Source organism: Chrysochloris asiatica, unplaced genomic scaffold, assembly GCF_000296735.1.
Source record: "Chrysochloris asiatica unplaced genomic scaffold, ChrAsi1.0 scaffold00025, whole genome shotgun sequence".
NCBI lineage: Eukaryota > Metazoa > Chordata > Mammalia > Afrosoricida > Chrysochloridae > Chrysochloris > Chrysochloris asiatica.
Window position 1 is genome coordinate 22,234,313 of NW_006408543.1, and position 19,056 is coordinate 22,253,368.

At 39.9% G+C, this 19,056-nt stretch overlaps 1 protein-coding gene across 1 annotated transcript in view; it reads left to right on the forward strand.

Annotated features, from left to right (window-relative positions):
- The window catches only part of GALC (galactosylceramidase), a 95,315-nt gene that overhangs the window by 39,913 nt on the left and 36,346 nt on the right, over positions 1-19,056 (forward strand). Inside the window, exons 8-11 of the mRNA XM_006839638.1 lie at positions 8,115-8,270; positions 13,399-13,523; positions 16,275-16,402; positions 18,606-18,695. Coding sequence (XP_006839701.1) covers positions 8,115-8,270; positions 13,399-13,523; positions 16,275-16,402; positions 18,606-18,695 — 499 coding nt within the window. The remainder of the gene's footprint in view (positions 1-8,114; positions 8,271-13,398; positions 13,524-16,274; positions 16,403-18,605; positions 18,696-19,056) is intronic.

The following is a 19,056-nucleotide window of genomic DNA, read 5'->3' on the forward strand; positions in this document are numbered from 1 at the left end:
AGTTCGAAACTACCAGCTGTTCTGCAGGAGAAAGATGAGGCTTTCTGCTCCCGTGAAGATTTGCAGCCTCGTAAACCCTGTGCAGGGTCACTATGAGTTGGAACCGACTCCACGGTACTTAACAACAACAGTGGCTAATGATCATGAACATTTCTTCATATGTTTGTTGGCTGCCTGGATCTCTTCCGTGGTGAAGTATCTGTTCATGTCCTGTGCCCATTTTTGAGTTGGGTTATTTGTCTTTTTCTTGTAGAAGTGTTGTAGTTTCCTAGATTTTAGAAACTGGTCTCTTGTCTGATAGGTCATTGCAAAATATTTTTTCCCATTCTGTGGGCTCCCTTTTTACTCTTTTGGTGAAATCTTTTGATGCACATTGTTTCTAATTTTTAGTATGTCCCACTCATCTATTTTGTCTGCTTTTGTTTGTGTAGTTTTAAAAATGTTTGGTAGTCTGTATATGCCCTGAATTAGCGCCCTCATATTTGTCCCTATTTTTTCATTGATGGCCTTTATAATTCTGGGATTCATATTTAGGTCTTTAATCTATGCTGAGTTGGGTTTTGTATAAGGTGTGATGTGAAGGTTTTCTTTCAGTCTTTTGCATACAGATTTCCACTGCTTCTATTACCTTTACCTCTATTATTTTTGCTCATCGTTCCTTTCTTAGTTTCTTACAAATAATCTGTGATGCTGAAATCCTTTCTGTTGGTCTGCATTACCCCTATGCTCCATTTTGTAGAACATCTTCAAAAATTATTTTAATTTCTGGTTTATTAAGTCTACTTTAGGCATTTTGATTGTTCTTATAGATTTAAGACTTAGGATGCAACTAAATACCACTTTTCCATATTTCAACAATACCCAAATATTAATATGTTAGTGTCTTCTCTTTCAGTAAGCTCTAAATTATTGAATCTTTCTCCTTTCCAACAAAAGACTCTTCAGACTACAGGTTAGCCTAGTGAGATAATGGACAGATTTCAGATAAGCTTCCAGACCAAGACAGACAAGAAAGAAAGAGAGGCGGGCTGCTTTTAAGTGATTGTTGTCGTTAAGTGCTTTCTCCCATAGTACAACTGATATGTGGTGCGAACACATCAGTTGCACCACAGAAGATAGATGTGGCAATCTGTTTTCATAAAAATTATCGCTGAGGAAACCCCATATTGCAGTTCTGCTCTGTGTTACTAGGGCCTTGTGAATTGGAACAGACTCAATGACAATGAGAGTGTGTTTCTACTTCTGTTTTCAGTCACGTAGTTTCTGCTTTACAACAGTTGTCTTCACTGTGATTCCTATCTATCATTCTAGAAAATGCCACTCTTTGTCTCATTTAACGCTTCTTGGATGACAGTCTGCCCTTTGTGTGACTGAGGTAGTGACTCCTGCTTCCTTTGCATTTGTTTGGTACCTCTGCGCCGGTCCTTTTCTTCTTTCCCTCTCAGGGTCTCAGGTTTTGGGGTCTCTTGCGTGCCTATGGCATTGAATCAGATTTTCTTGTTTTAGTTTGAAAATCTCCCTATTTTAATGAATGTGTAAAGCTTATTTATACTTAAGCGTTTGAACTCTATTCTATCATCTTTTGTTATTTAAAGACTAGTGTAGGCCTGGGGCATTGCTGGTGCAGTGGTAGAATTTACCGCCTTATGGATCCTCATATGGATGCGAAAGCTGGACGGTGAATAAGGAAGATCGTAGAAGAATTGATGCCTTTGATTATGGTGTTGGAGGAGAATACTAATAGTGCCATGGACTGCCAAAAGAACCAATAGATCTGTTTTGGAAGAAGTGCAGCCAGAGTGCTCCTTGGAGGCCAGGATAGCTAAACTTCATCTCTCATACTTTGGACATATTGTCAGGAGGGAACAGTTGCTGTCATGCTGGGTAAGGTGGAGGGTCAAAGAAAAAGAGGAAGACCCCCAATGAGATGGATCGGCCAGGTGACATCATTGATGGCATCAAGTGTGGCAGCGGTAGTGAGGTTGGCCCAGGATCAGACATTGTTTCGTTCTGCTGTGCATGGGGTCGCTATGAGGTGGTTCCAACTCGATGGTACCTGACAACAACAACAACAACAACAATGGATGGAGGGCATGTATTCAATTCCAGGTCAGTGTAGCTCAGATGCAGCTCCTCCTGTCTGCCAGCAGTGTGTCACTATGATGCTTCACAGCCTTCAGCAGAACTTCTAGAGCAACACAGACTCAGAAGAAAGGTCTGGTGCTCAACTCCTGAACATCAGCAGTGCAAACCCTGCAGATGTCAGTGTGCTGACATGGCATGATGTGGGCCCGGGCAACATTTAGATGGATTATTTGCAATGTTTTGTAACCATAGCCACTATCTGGTTCCAAAATATTGTCATCATGACAAAAGGGAACAGTGTACCTGTTAAACAATCGCTCCCTGTTTCATGTTTCTCCCTGCCCCTGGCAGCCTCTAATCTGCTTTTTGTCTCTCTGGATTTGCCAACTCTGGATATTTCATCTGCCTGGAATCATACAATATGTGGCCTTTGTGTGCGGCTTCTTTCTGTTGGCATGGCATTTTCCAGGTTTATCTAGGGTGTAGCATGTATAAGTTCTTCATTCCTTTTATGACTGGTTAGTATTTCATTATGTATCTATACCACATTGTGTTTGTCTGTTCATTTGTTGATGGACACTTGGCTATTGGGCATGGCATTGCTATGAACATTGTGCGCAAGTTTTTGCTTAAAAAACTGGTTTAAATTTTTTTTAGGTATACACCCAGTAGTAGAATATCTGACTCACATGTCAATTCTATGTTTAAGTTATTGAGGAACTTCCAAACTATCTTTTAATGTTACTGACCATTTTACAGCCCTACCTGCAGTCTTGGAAGTTTTCAATTTCTCTTCCGAAAATAATTATCGACACTTGCTTCTTTCATTGTAGCTTTTCGAGGTAAATCATTGTGGTTTTAATTTGCATTTCCTTATTGACTTATGAAGGGGCCCTGGTGGCATGATAGTTAAAGGGTTCAGCTGCTATGAAAGGTTGGCAGTTCAAACCCACCAGTGGCTTTGTGGGAGAAAAGACTTGTGAGTCTGCTTCCATAAAGATCACAGCCTTGGAAACCCTATGGAACAGTTCTCCTGTGTCTGACAGGGTCACTATGAGCTGGAGTTAACTAACTCCAAGGTGCACAACGAAATTGACGTTAAGTAAAGATCTTTTCATGTGCTTATTGGCCATTTGTGTGTCTTCTTTGTGAATATCCATTCACATCTTTTATTTTTCTAAATGTATTGTTTGTGTCTTTCCTGATATAAGCGTCTTAGCAGATATGTGATTTGCAAATATTTTCTTTCATCCTGTGGATTGTCTTTTCACTTTATTGATAATTAAGTGAAATAATAAAGTTGGATACACATGTTTTTAGTTTAATCAAGTCCAGTTTATTAGTTCTTTTGTTGCTTGTGCTTTTGGTGTCATAGCTAAGAAATCACTGCCCAGTCTAAGGTTATGGATAGTTCTCTTTATGTTTTCTTCTAAGTGTTATGTCCTAACTCCAGTATTTAGATCTTTGGTCCATTTTAAGTTTGTTTTTATATGTGGTATAAGTTAACAGTCACACATAATTCCTTGTGGATATCCAGTTTTCCAGCACCTATCAAGAATAATTGAAGAGGCCATTCTTTCTCCATTGAGTGAGCATTATGACATCCTTTTAGAAAATCAATTGACTATAGATGTATGGATTTTTTTTTTCTAGACTCTCAATTTTATCCTGTTGTTCCATATGCTTTTCTTGATCCCAACGTTGTTGTTGTTAGGTACTGTTGTGTTAGTTCCGACTCATAGTGACCGTATGAACAACAGAACAAAACACTGCCCTGTCCTGCTTCAGCCTCACAATCGTTGCTATATCTGAAGCCATTGCTGCTGCCACTGTGCCAGTCCATCTCATTGGGCTCTTCCTCTTTTTCACTGACCCTCTACTTTACTAGCAGGATGTCCTTCTACAGGGACTGGTCCCTCCTGGTAATATATCTAAAATCAAGTCTGGTCATCCTGGCTTCTAAGGATCATTGTGGCTGTACTTCTTCCAACACAGATTTATTTGTTTTTCTGGCCGTCCATGGTACATTTAATATTCTTTTCCAACACCACAACTCAAAATGTATCAGTTATTCTGTGGTCTTCCTTATTCATTATCCAACTTTCACATGCATATGAGGTGATTGAAAATATCATGATGTGGGTCAGGTGCACTTTAGTCCTCATGCTGACATCTTTGCTCTTGAACACTTTGAAGAGGTTTTGTACAGCAGATTTGCCTAATGCAATCCGTCATTATTCCAGTACACCCACAATAACTCCAAGATGGAGCTGTCCTACTTCTGCTCTCTGTACTCAGACCATTTAGCAAGTCACTTTGGTTTTGTACTTAATGCAACAATTTCGTCATTTTCTGAAGGACTATAACGCTGACTTCCATAACTTCACTAAAGATTTGTTTCTCAGATTATAGAAAATAACATGCTCATTATAGAAAACATTGAAAAATGTACGATACTAGAAAGGTAGAATTGCTGAGTGCTGTCAAGTTAGTTCTGACCCTGTATAAGGTTTCTGAGGAGCAGTTGTTGGGTTTGAACCACTGACTGTGAGGTTAGCAGTCTAGTGCTTACCCTACAGCACCACACCAAGAGTAAGATAGAACTAGACTTAGCTCGTGTGGCACTTGGGCTAAATCACTGGAAGGCAAGGTTGGTTTGAATGACAAGGTCAGCTGTTCAAACTCACCAGCAACTCCTTGAAAACCTTATACAAGTTGCTGTAAGTCGGTACAGACTTGATAGCACTTAACAACAGCAACAATAGTTCTAACATCTAGAGATCATTGGTAGCATCATGGTATCCTACTTCTAAGGGATTGTTTGTTTGTTTCTCCTATACAAACATATGTAACTGGATCTACATGAAAGATATTTGGCTGATGACAACTAGATTTGTATTAAATGTAATATTTGAGGCCAAAGTTTATTGTCACCATTATACAATGAAGTTCTGTGATATAAGAATAAATCTAAAATTAAAAAAAAAAATGGAAATTTTATTATTTAAAAGATTATAGTTAGAATTTCCAAGTTGGCCATTCTAATGTCAGAACAATCATTTCTTAATCTGGTATGGTGCTGTAGGATAAGCACTGGATTACTCACCTTACGGTCAGTGGTTCAAACCCAACACTGTTCCTCAGAACCTTTACACCTGGTCAGAACTGATTGGCTCTGAAAAGTGCTAGACTACTTCCAGGGAATATATGGTACATATTTGCAATATTGATTCAGTGACCCAACAAAATCTCAGTGGAACAGAAGTGTTTGTAACACTTTGTTAGTTTCTTCATGTTTTTTATATTCCTTTATATTTGGTCTGGGTTTAAGATGATATACACTCACATTTTGTCTGATTTTGAACTTCTTATGCAATTCTGAGAAACCATATTGATGTTGTATTCTAAGTCATCTTCACGATGCATAACGAATTCCCAAATAGGAATTTTTCTTAAAAGATTTATGACCTAAATGGAATTGTTGTTGTTGTTATGTGCCGTCGAGTCAGTTCCGACCCATAGTTACCTTGTATAGGGTTTCCAAGGTGCAACTGGTGAGCTTGAACTGCCAACCTTGTGGTTCAAACTGACTTTGCAGTCCAGCGCATTAACCCACAGCACCATACCAGCACTGAGATAACTAAAAAATAAAGCTTTATTATACCTAAACCTTTGTTATATTTATTTATCAAAAAATATCTTTTGACCTAAAAAGTGTATAGTTTTTTTTCCCCTAAAGCCATTTAGCTAATGTACTCTCTTATTGTACAAAAGTAAGTCAAGAACTAATGATACGAGGGTTCTACTTCATACATGCATGGGCTTATTCCAAACAAAGCATGTTGAAACATGTCTCTGTGATCTGCAGACATGTTCTCACAGGAACACAGCTAGTCTCATTAAAGTGCCTTCCAAATAAAGGTCCAGTCAGAACAGTGACTTCCAGGTGATCTGAGGAACACTTGATGATCACAAGGGTTTATTAGGAAGAAGCTAAAGAAAATGGAAAACTGCATCGGAGAGAAAAAACTGGAAAAATTTTGTGTTTCCATCACAAGAATGTGCCAGCTCACTCTTTGAGGGTAGCAAAGGCTGTCTTGCAAGAATTTCTATGGGAAACCTTTCCCCATCCACCCTACAGCCCTGATCCTGCCCCTTCAGACTTTTCCTTGTTCTCAAAGCTCAAAGAACATCTAAAAGGAACACTATTTAGGTCAATTGATGATACCCAGACTGCCATTTTGATCTGTTATAAATCCAAGACTGCAGAATATTTTGGAAAATGTTAAGTGCGGTCGATTTGGTTCCAACTCAGCGACCCTACATAGGGTTTCTGAGGAGCAGCTGGTGGATATGAACTACTGACCTATGGTTCACAGTCCAGTGCTAATCCTACCATGCCACACCAGAAGGGTTAGAGAGATGGAAAGCCCTCATTCCAAAGTGTATAGATCAAGGTGGAGGATATGTAGAGACATAACTTTACATTTTGATATTTATTTTATAATAAAAGTTTCTGTTATTTTATAACATACTTTTGACCTACCTTCAGGTAATCTGTTTTCTACTTTGTAATAGAAATTTCTTAATTGTTCTTAGTGATATCATCAATGGCTAACACAGTCATCATAATGGCAATATTTTACTCTTGCAGTAATCGATACACAGATAACCACCACCACCACTGAGCTATAATGTATACATCATAAAAGCCATGCAGTTGAATAATATTTGGCAAGATATAAATATTTCCAGGAGTCTGAATCAACTTGATGACAACTAACAACATCTATTTCTAATGAATTATGAATCATTGAAGTCATGATACCTCACTCCTACTATTTTATCCGGCATCTCCCCAAATAAAGACCATCTCCTACATGATCACAGTATCATTTTCTCCTGTGACAATATTTCAAAGACCTAATCTATGTTCAGAGTTTTCCTAGTTATCCACCAAAGTGTCATTTATCGCTGTTGTTAATTTTTAACCAAGATTCAGGCAAGCACCATGCATTGCAAATAGCCATTATGCCCTTTGAGTTTTTTAACGTCTAAAAGATTTCCTTCCTTCTTCATTGTTTAATGAACTTGATTTTTTTTTTTTTCTTTTTATAAAGACCAGGTCCCAAGTTTCATAGGCCTGATTCATTCCTTAAATGTCATGTAAGGAATTCATTCCTTATATGTCAGCTGACTGATGAGAGGAGGGTTTGCTACTATTCAGGGTTTTTCAACCTCCACACCACTAATTGGATTGGAGGATGATTCTTCGTTACTAGTGACCATCCTGTGGTGCACTGTAGGATGGCTAGTGGCATTCCTTGTCTCTACCCACTAGAAGAAGCCAGTAACATCTCTCCACTCCACCCGCCCCCACCTCTCTGGCATGATAGTTGAGAATGTCTGCCAACAATACAGAATTAATTGCCCAGGTTGGGAACCACTGCTCTGGAGTGATAACTTTGAGTTCTCCCAAGCTAGAATGTTCTTTTTCTTCAAGAAGGAATTGCTGCAAATGCTAAGCTGGTTTCCTTTTGGTGGCAGGAGTTGGGAAAGGGGCACTTCCTGTTCATTATAGACAGACTTTCATAAGTCTTGTTTGTAGCCTCCTTCTTAATCATGCCCTTATTTCTTGTGGTACTCAGTTCTCTCGCTCCCATTGGAATGTCTGACTTGAGTGTCTGTTTGGGTTTCCTGGAGTCTTCTGGAGTTGCTGGTTTCATTCATCAACAGACTACCTTATCTTTTAAGGTTTCCAGAACGGATTGACAGCCTCCATACACTGCAGTCTTTCCTAGCCCAGGTGCTCGTATAAGTCACCACGTTTTTCTTTCCTTGCTATCATTTTAATGGGATCCTGGGAGGAGGGATGAGAAGCTGATGCCTACATTCAGCATGTGTGGACTCTGTCCACGGTTTTAAAATAGGAACCCTAGAGGATAACATGTATTTCTATTCATGTAAGAGACACACTTCGTGCCACATTCTGATCTGTCTCCATGACATCTCACCCTTTCTTTTTCTAGGGCTCATTATCCTGGGACCTACACAGTAAGGGATGCAAAGTTGACCAAGAAGAAGCTTTGGTCTTCTGAAGATTTCAGCACTTTGAATAATGATGTGGGTGCAGGCTGCTGGGGTCGCATACTGAATCAGAATTACATCAATGGGCACATGACTTCGTAAGTTGCTAAAAACTTTTTAAGCTTTTTATTATAAAATTTTTCGAAACACAAATAGGTTGGATAAAAGTAAATCCTTACAACCTAGGTTCAGTCATTTTAAATGCTTACACCTGCTTCATTTATACCCAATCCTATACCTATCTTGCTGTTGTTTCTGTTACAACTCATGGAAACCCCATGCGTACCAGAGTAGAACTGTCTGTGCTCGCTAGGGTTTTTAATGACTGAATTTTTTTTTTTTTTTTTTAAGTAGATCACCAGGCCTTTTTTCCTAGGTGCCTCAGGTTGAACTTGAATCTCTAACTTTTTAGTTTGCAGCCAAGTGTGTTAACCATTGTACCACCCAAGGACTTGTTTTGGTTGTTGTTTTAGACCCAGTGTAGGGTTTCCGAGGAGGACTTTGAAAAGGCGACTTTGAGGACTTGTCCTGGTGTGGTGCTGTGGGTTAATGCTCCAGACTACAAAGCTATTTGAACTGCAAGGTTGGCGGTTCAAGCTCACCAGCTGCTGCTTGGAAACCCTATACAGGGTCACTATGGGTTGGAATCAACTCGATGGCACTTAACACCAACACCAACTCAGTATCTGGAGTTTGAAAATTCGACTTTGAGGACTTGTATATCTATACCTACTCTATTTCTGGAGCCCTGGTGTAGCGCTGTGGGTTCATGTGCTGGACTGCAATGTCAGTTTGAACCCCAAGGTTGGCGGAAACCCTATACAGGGTTGCTATGGGTCGGAACCGACTCTATGGCATTTAACATCAGCAACAAAATCTATATCTAGGTTCAGGAGTTGGGGAAGGGGCAATTCCTTTTTATTGTAGACAGATTTTCTTTAATCTTGTTTGTCGCCTCATCTGTATCTAGGTATTTATAAAGAACTCCTCAGCTGTTACAAATGGTTAACGTGTTTGGCTGCTAACTCAAAGTTAGAGATTCAAGTTCACACAGAAGCACCTAGGAAAAAAACATCTGGTGATCTACTTCGAAAAAAAAAGAAAATCTGGACTCCTGCTGTGGTGCTGTAGGGTCAGCACTGGACTGCGAACCACCCACCGATTGCTCCGTGGCGACCCTGTTTTGGGTCCCTATGAGTTGGAACCGATTAGATGACACTTAACAGAACAAAACCAAATCTATATCTACCCGTACTTCTGTATATGACCAGGTTTACTGAGCTTTAAGGAGCTCTGGTAGTGTAGTAGTTAATTGTTGGGCTGTTAACCTCAAGGTCAGCAGATCAAAACTACCAGCCGTTCCACAGGAGAAAGAGGAAGCTTTCTGCTCCCGTAAAGATTTCCAGCCTCGGAAACCCTATATGGGGTTACTGTGAGTCAGAACCGACTCCACAGCGCATAACCACCACAGCCACTGAGCTATAATGTATACATCATAAAAGCCATGCTGTTGAATAGTATTTGGCAAGCTATAACTATTTCCAGGAGTCGGAATCAACTTGATGACAACTAACAACATCTATTTCTAATGAATTATGAATCATTCCTCACTCTTGCTATTTTATCCAGCATCCCCCCAAATAAAGACCATCTCCTACATGATCACAGTATCATTTTCTCCTGTGACAATATTTCAAAGACATAATCTATGTTCAGAGTTTTCCTAGTTATCCACCAAAGTGTCATTTATCGCTGTTGTTAATTTTTAACCAAGATTCAGGCAAGTATCACGCATTGCAAATAGCCATTATGCCCTTTGAGTTGTTTAATGTCTAAAAGATTCCTTCCTTCTTCATTTTTTAATGTACTTGATTTTTTTTTTTTTTTTTTAAATAAAGACCAGGCCCCAAGTTAGGCCTGATTCATTCCTTAAAACATCACTTGTGTGACTTGTATAACAACTGGGAGTTGTTGTTATTGTTGTTAAGTGCTGTTGTGTTAGTTCTGACTCATAGCGACCCTGCATAGAGCTTCTGAGGAGCAGCTGGTGAGTGTGAACCACTGACCTTGGCAGTTCAAAACTGACCTGGGAGTCTAGCTCATTAACCTGTAGCACCATACCAGGACTCCAAATCAGGGGTGAGGAATTTTTTTCTGCCAAGGGCCATTTGGATATATGTGACATCACTTAATATAAATTTCTATTGCTATGAAAACAGCTCCTAGATTTATTGAATTTTGAACTCTGCCTGTGGTTGCCTTGGCTGGGCCAGACCACATGATATCTTGGCCTTATAGGGCCTGCAGGCCAGATGTTCCCCACCCCTGGTCTAAATAAGGTTAAGGGGGAACTCAACTCTATTTTGAAGGGAAACACTTCAATTGTAATTACAATTAATTGATCATTGTAAAATAGTGATATCAGAGGAAAAGCAAGAGAAGCATACTTGAGTGATGTTAATGTAAATTGATATATTCTGCTAGCCTTCAATTGTTTTCCATTTTTAAAATTTTCCTTGTAAATTGAGTAAAAGTTTACAGGGCAGATCATCAGTTTTACATTAAACAAAACATATACTCTGTTTCATTACAATGATTATAATCCCCTCCATGTACCATCAGTTAACAGTATTTCTCTGTATTCGTATTAGCTCTTCTTTTTTTTTAAACACTTAGGCATGTATAATAATTTACACCACCAAAGGGCACGTAAAATAATTTACACCACCAAAGGGCACATTCTGCCTCCTGGCCACTATCTCTCAGTCCCTCTCTTTTCATGACTCTAGAGTCCTCAGCTTCTTTCTGTCTCCATGTCCCCATCTCTGCCTCCATTTCTGGTGTCGCTGCTTCTCTGGATAAGGTCCCACATTTTGCTTGTGCTCTTCTCCCGTGATAATCCTAGGGTCTTCTGATTTGGACTGTAAGATGAACTGCTTCCCCATTTTTGTTACAAAACTTCTATCTTTACAATTGTGACAATCACAATTAGTCATGATAACAATTACTCACTATCGAATCATAAGAATCTTATCCCCGTCTCTTTTTACTAGACCCATCCATTTCTTTTTGAAAGAAAAGATGCTTGTCAAGGATGATTTGCTATAGGAATTTAAATTGTTGCAAGAGTAATTCATATTCATGGTTGTTGTTGTTGTTAAGTGCAGTGGAGTCGGTTCTGACTCATAGCGACCCTGTACAGGGTTTCTGAGGCTCCTAAATCTTTATGAGAGCAGAAAGCCTCATCTTTCTCCTGCAGAACAGCTGGTAGTTTTGAACTGCTGACCTTGCGGTTCGCAGCCTGATTCGTAACAGCTACGCTACCAGAACTCCTTATATTCATGGTACAGATGTTAGAAATGACAAATAAGGACAAAGAAGAAAGTATAATTCCCATAATATTTCCATCCAGAAATACCCACCCTTAATCAATTTGTTGTTGTTGTTGTTGTTAAGTGCCGTTGAGTTGGTTCCGACCCATAGTGACCCTGTATAGGGTTTCCAAGCTTGAACCGCTGACTTTGCAGCTCAAACGGCTTTGCAGTCTGGTGCATTAACCCACAGCACCCTACCAGGACTCCCAAATTTGGTATATGTCCTTCTAATTTATATTTACATGTATGAATTTTTAATATAGAATTGATTCTATAACATATAATCTAGTTTGCTGTGTTTTACTCAACAAGACATATTTAAGTTTATTATTTCTGCTTCAATTTTCTGCTTATGTGTACCCTGTGTATTACATAAAACAGAAATTCCCAGTCTTGCCTTCTTGCCTCTCAGTGAGCACCTGAGGTGTTATACTGATTCCTTGGCAGCTGCCAGGACCTGCTGATTCAGAAATGCAGCGGAGGCTCCAGGGATTCCTGTCTGTCTGGTCAGGGCCCAGTGGTTCTGATGTCATATGCAAGTGTGGTATCACTGATATAGAAACCAGATTGGGCCTCTTTGAGTAGTCCCCCTTGCTAGAAATGGAAATTGTTTTTGCTTTTATTTTCTAACTAACAGCTTTGTGCAAACTGAAATGAAACATTTGTATACCAATATCTTGATACTTATCTATGACTGTTTCCCTAGGATTTATTCCTATCAAAGGAATAGCTGGATCCAAATTATATATTTTTGGAAAACTTTTAATACATACTACAAAATGCCCACCTGGAAGTTTGTCTGAATTTATACTCCTGTCACTGTTAAGAGAGGATACGTATTTCCAATCAGCTGGTAAACTGGGAGTCAAATTCAGAGAAGCGGTTGTTAATATTTCCACTGATAGCAAAGTTTTCTGAAAATTGGGACTATATCTTATTCCATGTTGTGTTAGCCAAATTAAAAGACTTGTGTTTTCTAGTGACATCATTCTTTCATTTTTTGATGGATAAAGACTTGATAAGGAAAATGTCTGTGGGTAAGCTTGGCTCTTTAACTCTGAGTTGCTTCAAGTACCAGGCTCCAGAGTTTCCCTTTTGCCCAACTAAACTCATGGCCTTCCCTTGGATTTTCCCGAGAACCATGAAGCCATAATGTTAGGGTACAGGCAACTGCTCTGGACTGTTAGGGCCTGATCATCTGAAAGGATAGACTGAGACAGCAGACCAGCAGGCTGGAGCCGATTAGAGTTGGTAAGTGTAGCCAAATCACCGCAGATCCTGGAGTGGAGCCCTTCCTCTGCACTTCTGTGTTTTAATACCTTCAGTCCTCACAGCATCACATGAGCTAGGAACAATTACTGCCCTCATTTTACAGATGAGGAAACTGAGGTCCAGAGAGGTTAAGTGGTGAAGCCATGATTTGAACCCAGGCAGTCTGACTCTAAGACTTGAGTTCTCAATGATAAAAGTTTGGAACAGTTCAGAGTCAAGTTCATGAAACTGGGGCATTAAGAAGACTGACAGTGGAAAGGAAAGCAGATCTGGATCTGAGTCAGATCTGTGGCCTGCTCACAACGAGTAGGGCATGTGCCATCATCTGGCTGCACCATTGTTCAGTGGAAACCTTGTGTCACACATTACTTTCTCATGATGTGATGCTCCAGTGAACATATCTAGAAACATCTGGGATTTTCAAATTGTGAGTGAAAATAAGGCAACTTACATTGGGTGGTCAATAGTTAGTTGTTTATTCCTGAACTGTCATAAGGACTTTTTACTACAGACTTCTAGATGTATCTTTTTATCACAACTTGTTTTGGTGTTTCTCTTTTATCAACCAAATCTTTTTTAGCACAATCGCTTGGAATTTGGTAGCTAGTTACTATGAAGAGTTACCTTATGGGAGATGTGGGTTGATGACCGCTCAGGAGCCGTGGAGTGGACACTATACAGTAGAACTTCCTATTTGGATATCAGGTATGGCTCAGATTTCTCCTTTCATTCCCTCAATGCCTCTCCCAGAGAGAAAGCAGCAAAGACTTAGAGGGGAATCACACAAGCTTAGTGTATATGTGTGTGTTGTGTGTTTGTGTGCACATGCACGCATATATGTTTGTGTGTGTCTACAGTATCTCTGGTTTAAGCAAGATGTACAAGAGTGTTTTTATAAGAGCCTTTTACTTAGTTCTCAAGCTCCCTGACTTCTACTTGATTTCTACTCATAGTGACGCTGGGTAGCATGTCTAAGAGGCTGTAAATATTTATAGGAGCAGAAAGTGGCCATTGGGTTTGAACTGCTGAATTTGCAGTTAGCAATCCAATGCTTATCCTCCAATACCACCACTCTACTGCCTTTTGTATCCCATTATAGATGATTGTTGTTGTTGTTGTTAAGTGCTGTCAAGTCAGGTCTGTACCACAGCGACCCTGTGTAAAGTTTCTGAGGAGCAGCTGGTGAGTTTGAACCAGCTTTCAGTTCAAACCGACTTTGCAGCCCAGCACATTCATCCACAGCACCAGTGACAAGGAGGGTGTATAATCCAGTTATCAGTGCCCATCAGTAATTAATGTTCAACAGTATTTAGTTTTAGTGCAAGTATTTTTGCTGTCTCCTGCCTACTGGAATTGAGGTAGGTCCTGGACTTATAGAAGTGAGTGAAAAGGACATGATCTCTGTCCTCGCTGAACTCTGTGATGGAGAACCAAATAATCATCTAAATACATAATTACAAATTATGATTAGTGTTAATAAAATCACATATTTGAAAAGACTCATTACAGTTCATACAATACAATATGGACCATAACGAACTATGGATAGCATTGCAAAGAATGGGCATTCTAGAACAGTTGTGCTCCTGAGGAACCTGTATCTAGACCAAGAGACAGACATTCGAATAGAACACAGGGATCTTGAATGGTTTAAAATCAGGAAAGTTGTGTTCCAGGGTGTGTCCTTTTACCATAATATTCAGTCTGCATACTGAGCACATATTCTGAGATGTTGGATTTATGAAGAAGAACATAGCATAAGGATTGGGCAAAGATTCATTAACAACCTGCAATACATAGGTGATATACAACCTTTCTTGCTGGAATTGAAGAGGACTTGAAATGCTTACTGATGAAGATCAAAGACTACGGCCTTCAGTATATTTTGTACCTCAAGGTAAATGAAACAAAAGTCTTCACCACTGGACCAATAAATAATATCATAATAAATGGAACAAAGATTGAACTTGACGAAGACTTCACTTTCCTTGGATCCACAATAAATGCTCATGGAAGTAATAGCCAACAAATCAAAGGATGTACTGCATTAGGCAGATCTGCTGCCAAAGGCCTCGTTAAAGTCTTAAGGAGCAAAGATGTCAGTTTGAAGATTTAAGATGTGCCTGACCCAAGCCATAGCATTTTCAATTGCTTCCTACGCCTCAAAGTTAGGATGGAGAGACTGTCTCTCGTACTTTGAGCCTGTTGTTAGGAGGCACCTGTCCTTGGAGAAGGTCATCTTGTTTGGGAAAGTGCAGGCTCAGCAAAAAAAGAGGAAGACCGCCCCCCCCCAACAACAACAACAACAACAACAACAACAACAACAAGGTGGATTGACACAGTGGTAGCAACAATGGACTGAAACCTAACAACTCTTAGGAAGATGGTGTAGGACCGGGCAGCATTTCTTTCTGTTGTGCATAGGGTCGCTGTGATTCAGAAGCACCTTGCTGGCGCCTCATACAACAAGAACATTGCTATTCAGAGTATCAAAAGGTGATTGAAAATCCTGGGGGCACTGCACTCTTTCAGACTAGTATAGTTTTTTTGATTCGAATACTGCGCTATCAAAACAAAGGTGAGTAAAGTATACTCGTTAGTTGAATAACAAATACTGTATTTATTCCATTATTAAATGAATACGTGCATGTAAAAGTTAGATAAAATTTCATTGTTTCACTTGTGGCCTAAACTTTCAGATGTGTATTGTTAAACGATAATTACTAGAAAAAAGGAAAAATCCTGACTCTTACACAGCTCTAACAATGAACACACGTTAAAGGGTGTCTATTACTGATATAATATGGGGGAGACCACCAGCGGTTGTTAATTAGTTCTAAGGAGAAGCACACATTTGTATGGAGCAAAGGAGTTTGAGATGAATTGCAAATTAAAACCTAACTGATTTTCTTTGCAGCAGAGAGGAAATCAATTACAATCTCACCAGACAGGACAAAATTTGCTTATCTGCCAGTTACCAGGGGAATCCGGTGGCTCCATATGATAAGCCACGAGGTTGGTGGTCTGAGCTGCCAGCCATTCTGAGGGAGAAAGATGTGTCTTTGTGCTTTCCTCAAAGGTTGGAAGCCTAGGAAACCCTAAACAGGGTCACTATGAGTCAGAATTGACTTGATGGCAGTTAGTTACCAGAGCCCTGATGGATTAAGTGTGGTTAAGTGTTGAGCTGCTGACTGAAAGGTTCAAACCCACCAGCTGCTCTGTGGGGGAAACAGATGAGGCAGTCTGTTTCTATAAACATTCATGGTCTTGAAATCCTATGGGTCAGTTCTACCTTGTCCTATGGGGTCTTGATGACAGTGGGTAAAAATCCGTTACGCATCCATGTTCAGAGAGTTATAGAATAACTCCAAGATCATAAACAGCCCCTCCCTTTAGCAAAAAGAAGCATTATTATTATTATTATTTTCTTATATGGGTCTTTCTGTTTTTCTGTAGCTCATACTACTCAATTTACGCAGCCAGGTTGGTTTTATCTGAAGACAGTTGGACATTTAGAGAAAGGAGGAAGCTACGTAGCTCTGACTGATGGTTTAGGCAACCTCACCATCATCATTGAAACCATGGTAAAGTTTTGTTGTTGCAATTGGATTCATTTCTTTAGGACTGCAAAAATAGCAGAATAACAAACCTCAACACCTTTCCGTTTTCAACTGCTTTTGCTGGTGGTGGTGTTAAATGCTGTTGAGTCGGTATGGACTCATAGCAACCCTGTATAGGATTTCTGAGGAGTGGCTGGTGGGTTTGAACTGCTGACCTTGGAGTTCAAACTGACCTTGAGGTCCCGTGCTTATCCTACAGCGCCACATCAGGACTCCTGTGCCAGCTTGACACAGATGTAATTGACGTATAATAAATGTTGTTATTGTGCTAGGTATCGTTCAGTCATTTCCGACTCATCGGGACTGTGTGCACCACAGCACGAAACACTGCCCGGTCCTGTGCCATCCGCACTGTTATGACGGTTAAACCCACCATCGCTGGCACCATGTCAGCTCATCTCCTTCATATATACAATAAGTGGCACATTTTAAATAACAAAAAGTGTGCAGTTTCATAAGTTTTAAAATGTGTGTATGATCAACATCACAACAGTCAAGACAGCAAACGTGTTGTACGTGTGCTTTTTATACTCCCTCATGGTCCCTTGCTCCTAGTCCTCCCACACACCATCATGCTAAGAGAACAGCGGTTTCCCCAGCGCTCTCTCTGGTTTTCTGGACCACAGCTCCTTGATAAGTGAGTGTCACTAATTGCTAGTTAATTGCTGTGTTGTTTTCAGAAATGTCTTGGGCTCTCATTGCTCCACAGCCTCCAGTTAAATTCCGATTGATTGATTTACTGAAGTCCTTTTTGAGGTCACTGTTGGAGGTGTGTGTTCTAAGCCCAGAAGGCTCGCCATAGCTCTTACTCTGGTCAACTAGCTGGGTTGTATATCTAGTTTATACAACGTTGCTGTGAGTTGGAGTAAACTTGATGGTACATAACAACAACATTCTGAATTTCTAGTTGCTGTTTTATAGTTCTAGCTGTCTAGTTATTTTATTGCTATTGCATTGTTTTCCTGAAATCTTTTAAGATATTGTCTGTTCTTTCATGGATTTTGAGCTCTTGAAAAGTCCTGTATTTGGGACTATTTGTAATCCTGTGTGGCGCTGTAGGATAATTACTAATCTACTAACTACAAAGTCAGTGGTTCAAACCCACCAGCTGCTCCTTGGAAACCCTATATAGGGACACTGTAAGTCGGAACCAACTCGACAGTACTTAATAACAGCATTTATAATATGGGAATGCAGTAGTGGCTTTATAGGATAAGCACTAGACTATGAACTACAAGGTTGGTTGTTCAAGCCCACCAGTCACCCTACAGGAGAAAGATGAGGCTTTTTGCTCCCACAAAGATTAGCAGATTTGGAAACCTTATACAGGGTTCTTGTGAGTCAGAACCAACTGGAAAACACTTAACAATAATGTTGCCAAGTGTTGTCGAGTCGGTTCTGACTCATAGCAACCCTGTTTAGAGTTTCTGAGGAGCAGCTGATGAGCTTGAACTGCCGATCTTGCAGTTCAGACCGACCTTCCAGTCCAACACATTAACCCACAGTGCCACCCTAGGACTCCCCTGGCAGTTTGTAGTGTGTATTTATGATTGCATTGTGTATTTGCAGGCAGTAGGTAGATGAGATGCTTTGCTAGTGAAAATATTTCAAACTTTTGCTTTTCGTTTCATGTATTTTACTTGGAAACAAGAGCTATAATTAAAAAATTAACTCATGTGCCATAGAATATTGCTAGAGATTAGCTTTGAATTTAAGATTTGATTTCGTCAGAATACCACCAGGTTTGGCTTTGACTAGAGCATGCAGCGGAGGAGTCCTTGGGTGCTGCAAATGTTTCATGTGCTAATTGCTAACCAACTACTTGGTTTGGGTTCACTCAAGTGCCTTGGAAACACTAAGGCGTGGCTATCACCTACTAAAAATCAGCCTTTGAACACCATCTACTCTGCTACACTTAGGGTTGCCAAGAGTCAGAATTGACCTGCTGACAGCTGCTATTTTAGGCACACAGAATAGGCATTTTAATAAATATATGTTAGAGGTAAGTCTTTGTGTAATTCATTAACTTATTTTTGAAACAAACTCACTTTTTAACTTAATGAATACCATTTTGTTAATATTGTGGCATTAACTACTTAACTTTTTTAGCCCCCCAGATGCATTTTACAACATTTGGCTAACATGCTTAATTCTTTTTCTTCCTTAGAGCCATAAACATTCTGCCTGTATACGACCCTTCCTTCCTTATTTCAATGTGTCCCAACAAGCTGCTACTTTCACCCTTAAGGGATCTTTTGTAAGTAAATCTGTAGGTTGTTCATTTTGGTTGTGATTTGTGTATATACATAATCTGTCACAGTATGGCAGCTCTTGAGTGAATGCTCATAAATGCTTTAGCAGTTTGCACAGGAATGGACAATTGTTATAGTATCTTCTGTATAGAAAATGGAGCCCTGGGGGGGTGGGGGTACTGTGGGTTAATGCACTGGACTGGAAAGTCGGTTTGAACCACAAGATCGGTGGCTCAAGCTTACCAGCTGCTCTTCAGAAACCCTATACAGGGTCATTATGAGTCAGAACTGACTCCACAGCACTTAACAACATTGACTCCTAATAGCATAAAAATTATGTTTTGCTACCAGATAGTTCAAGGAGCT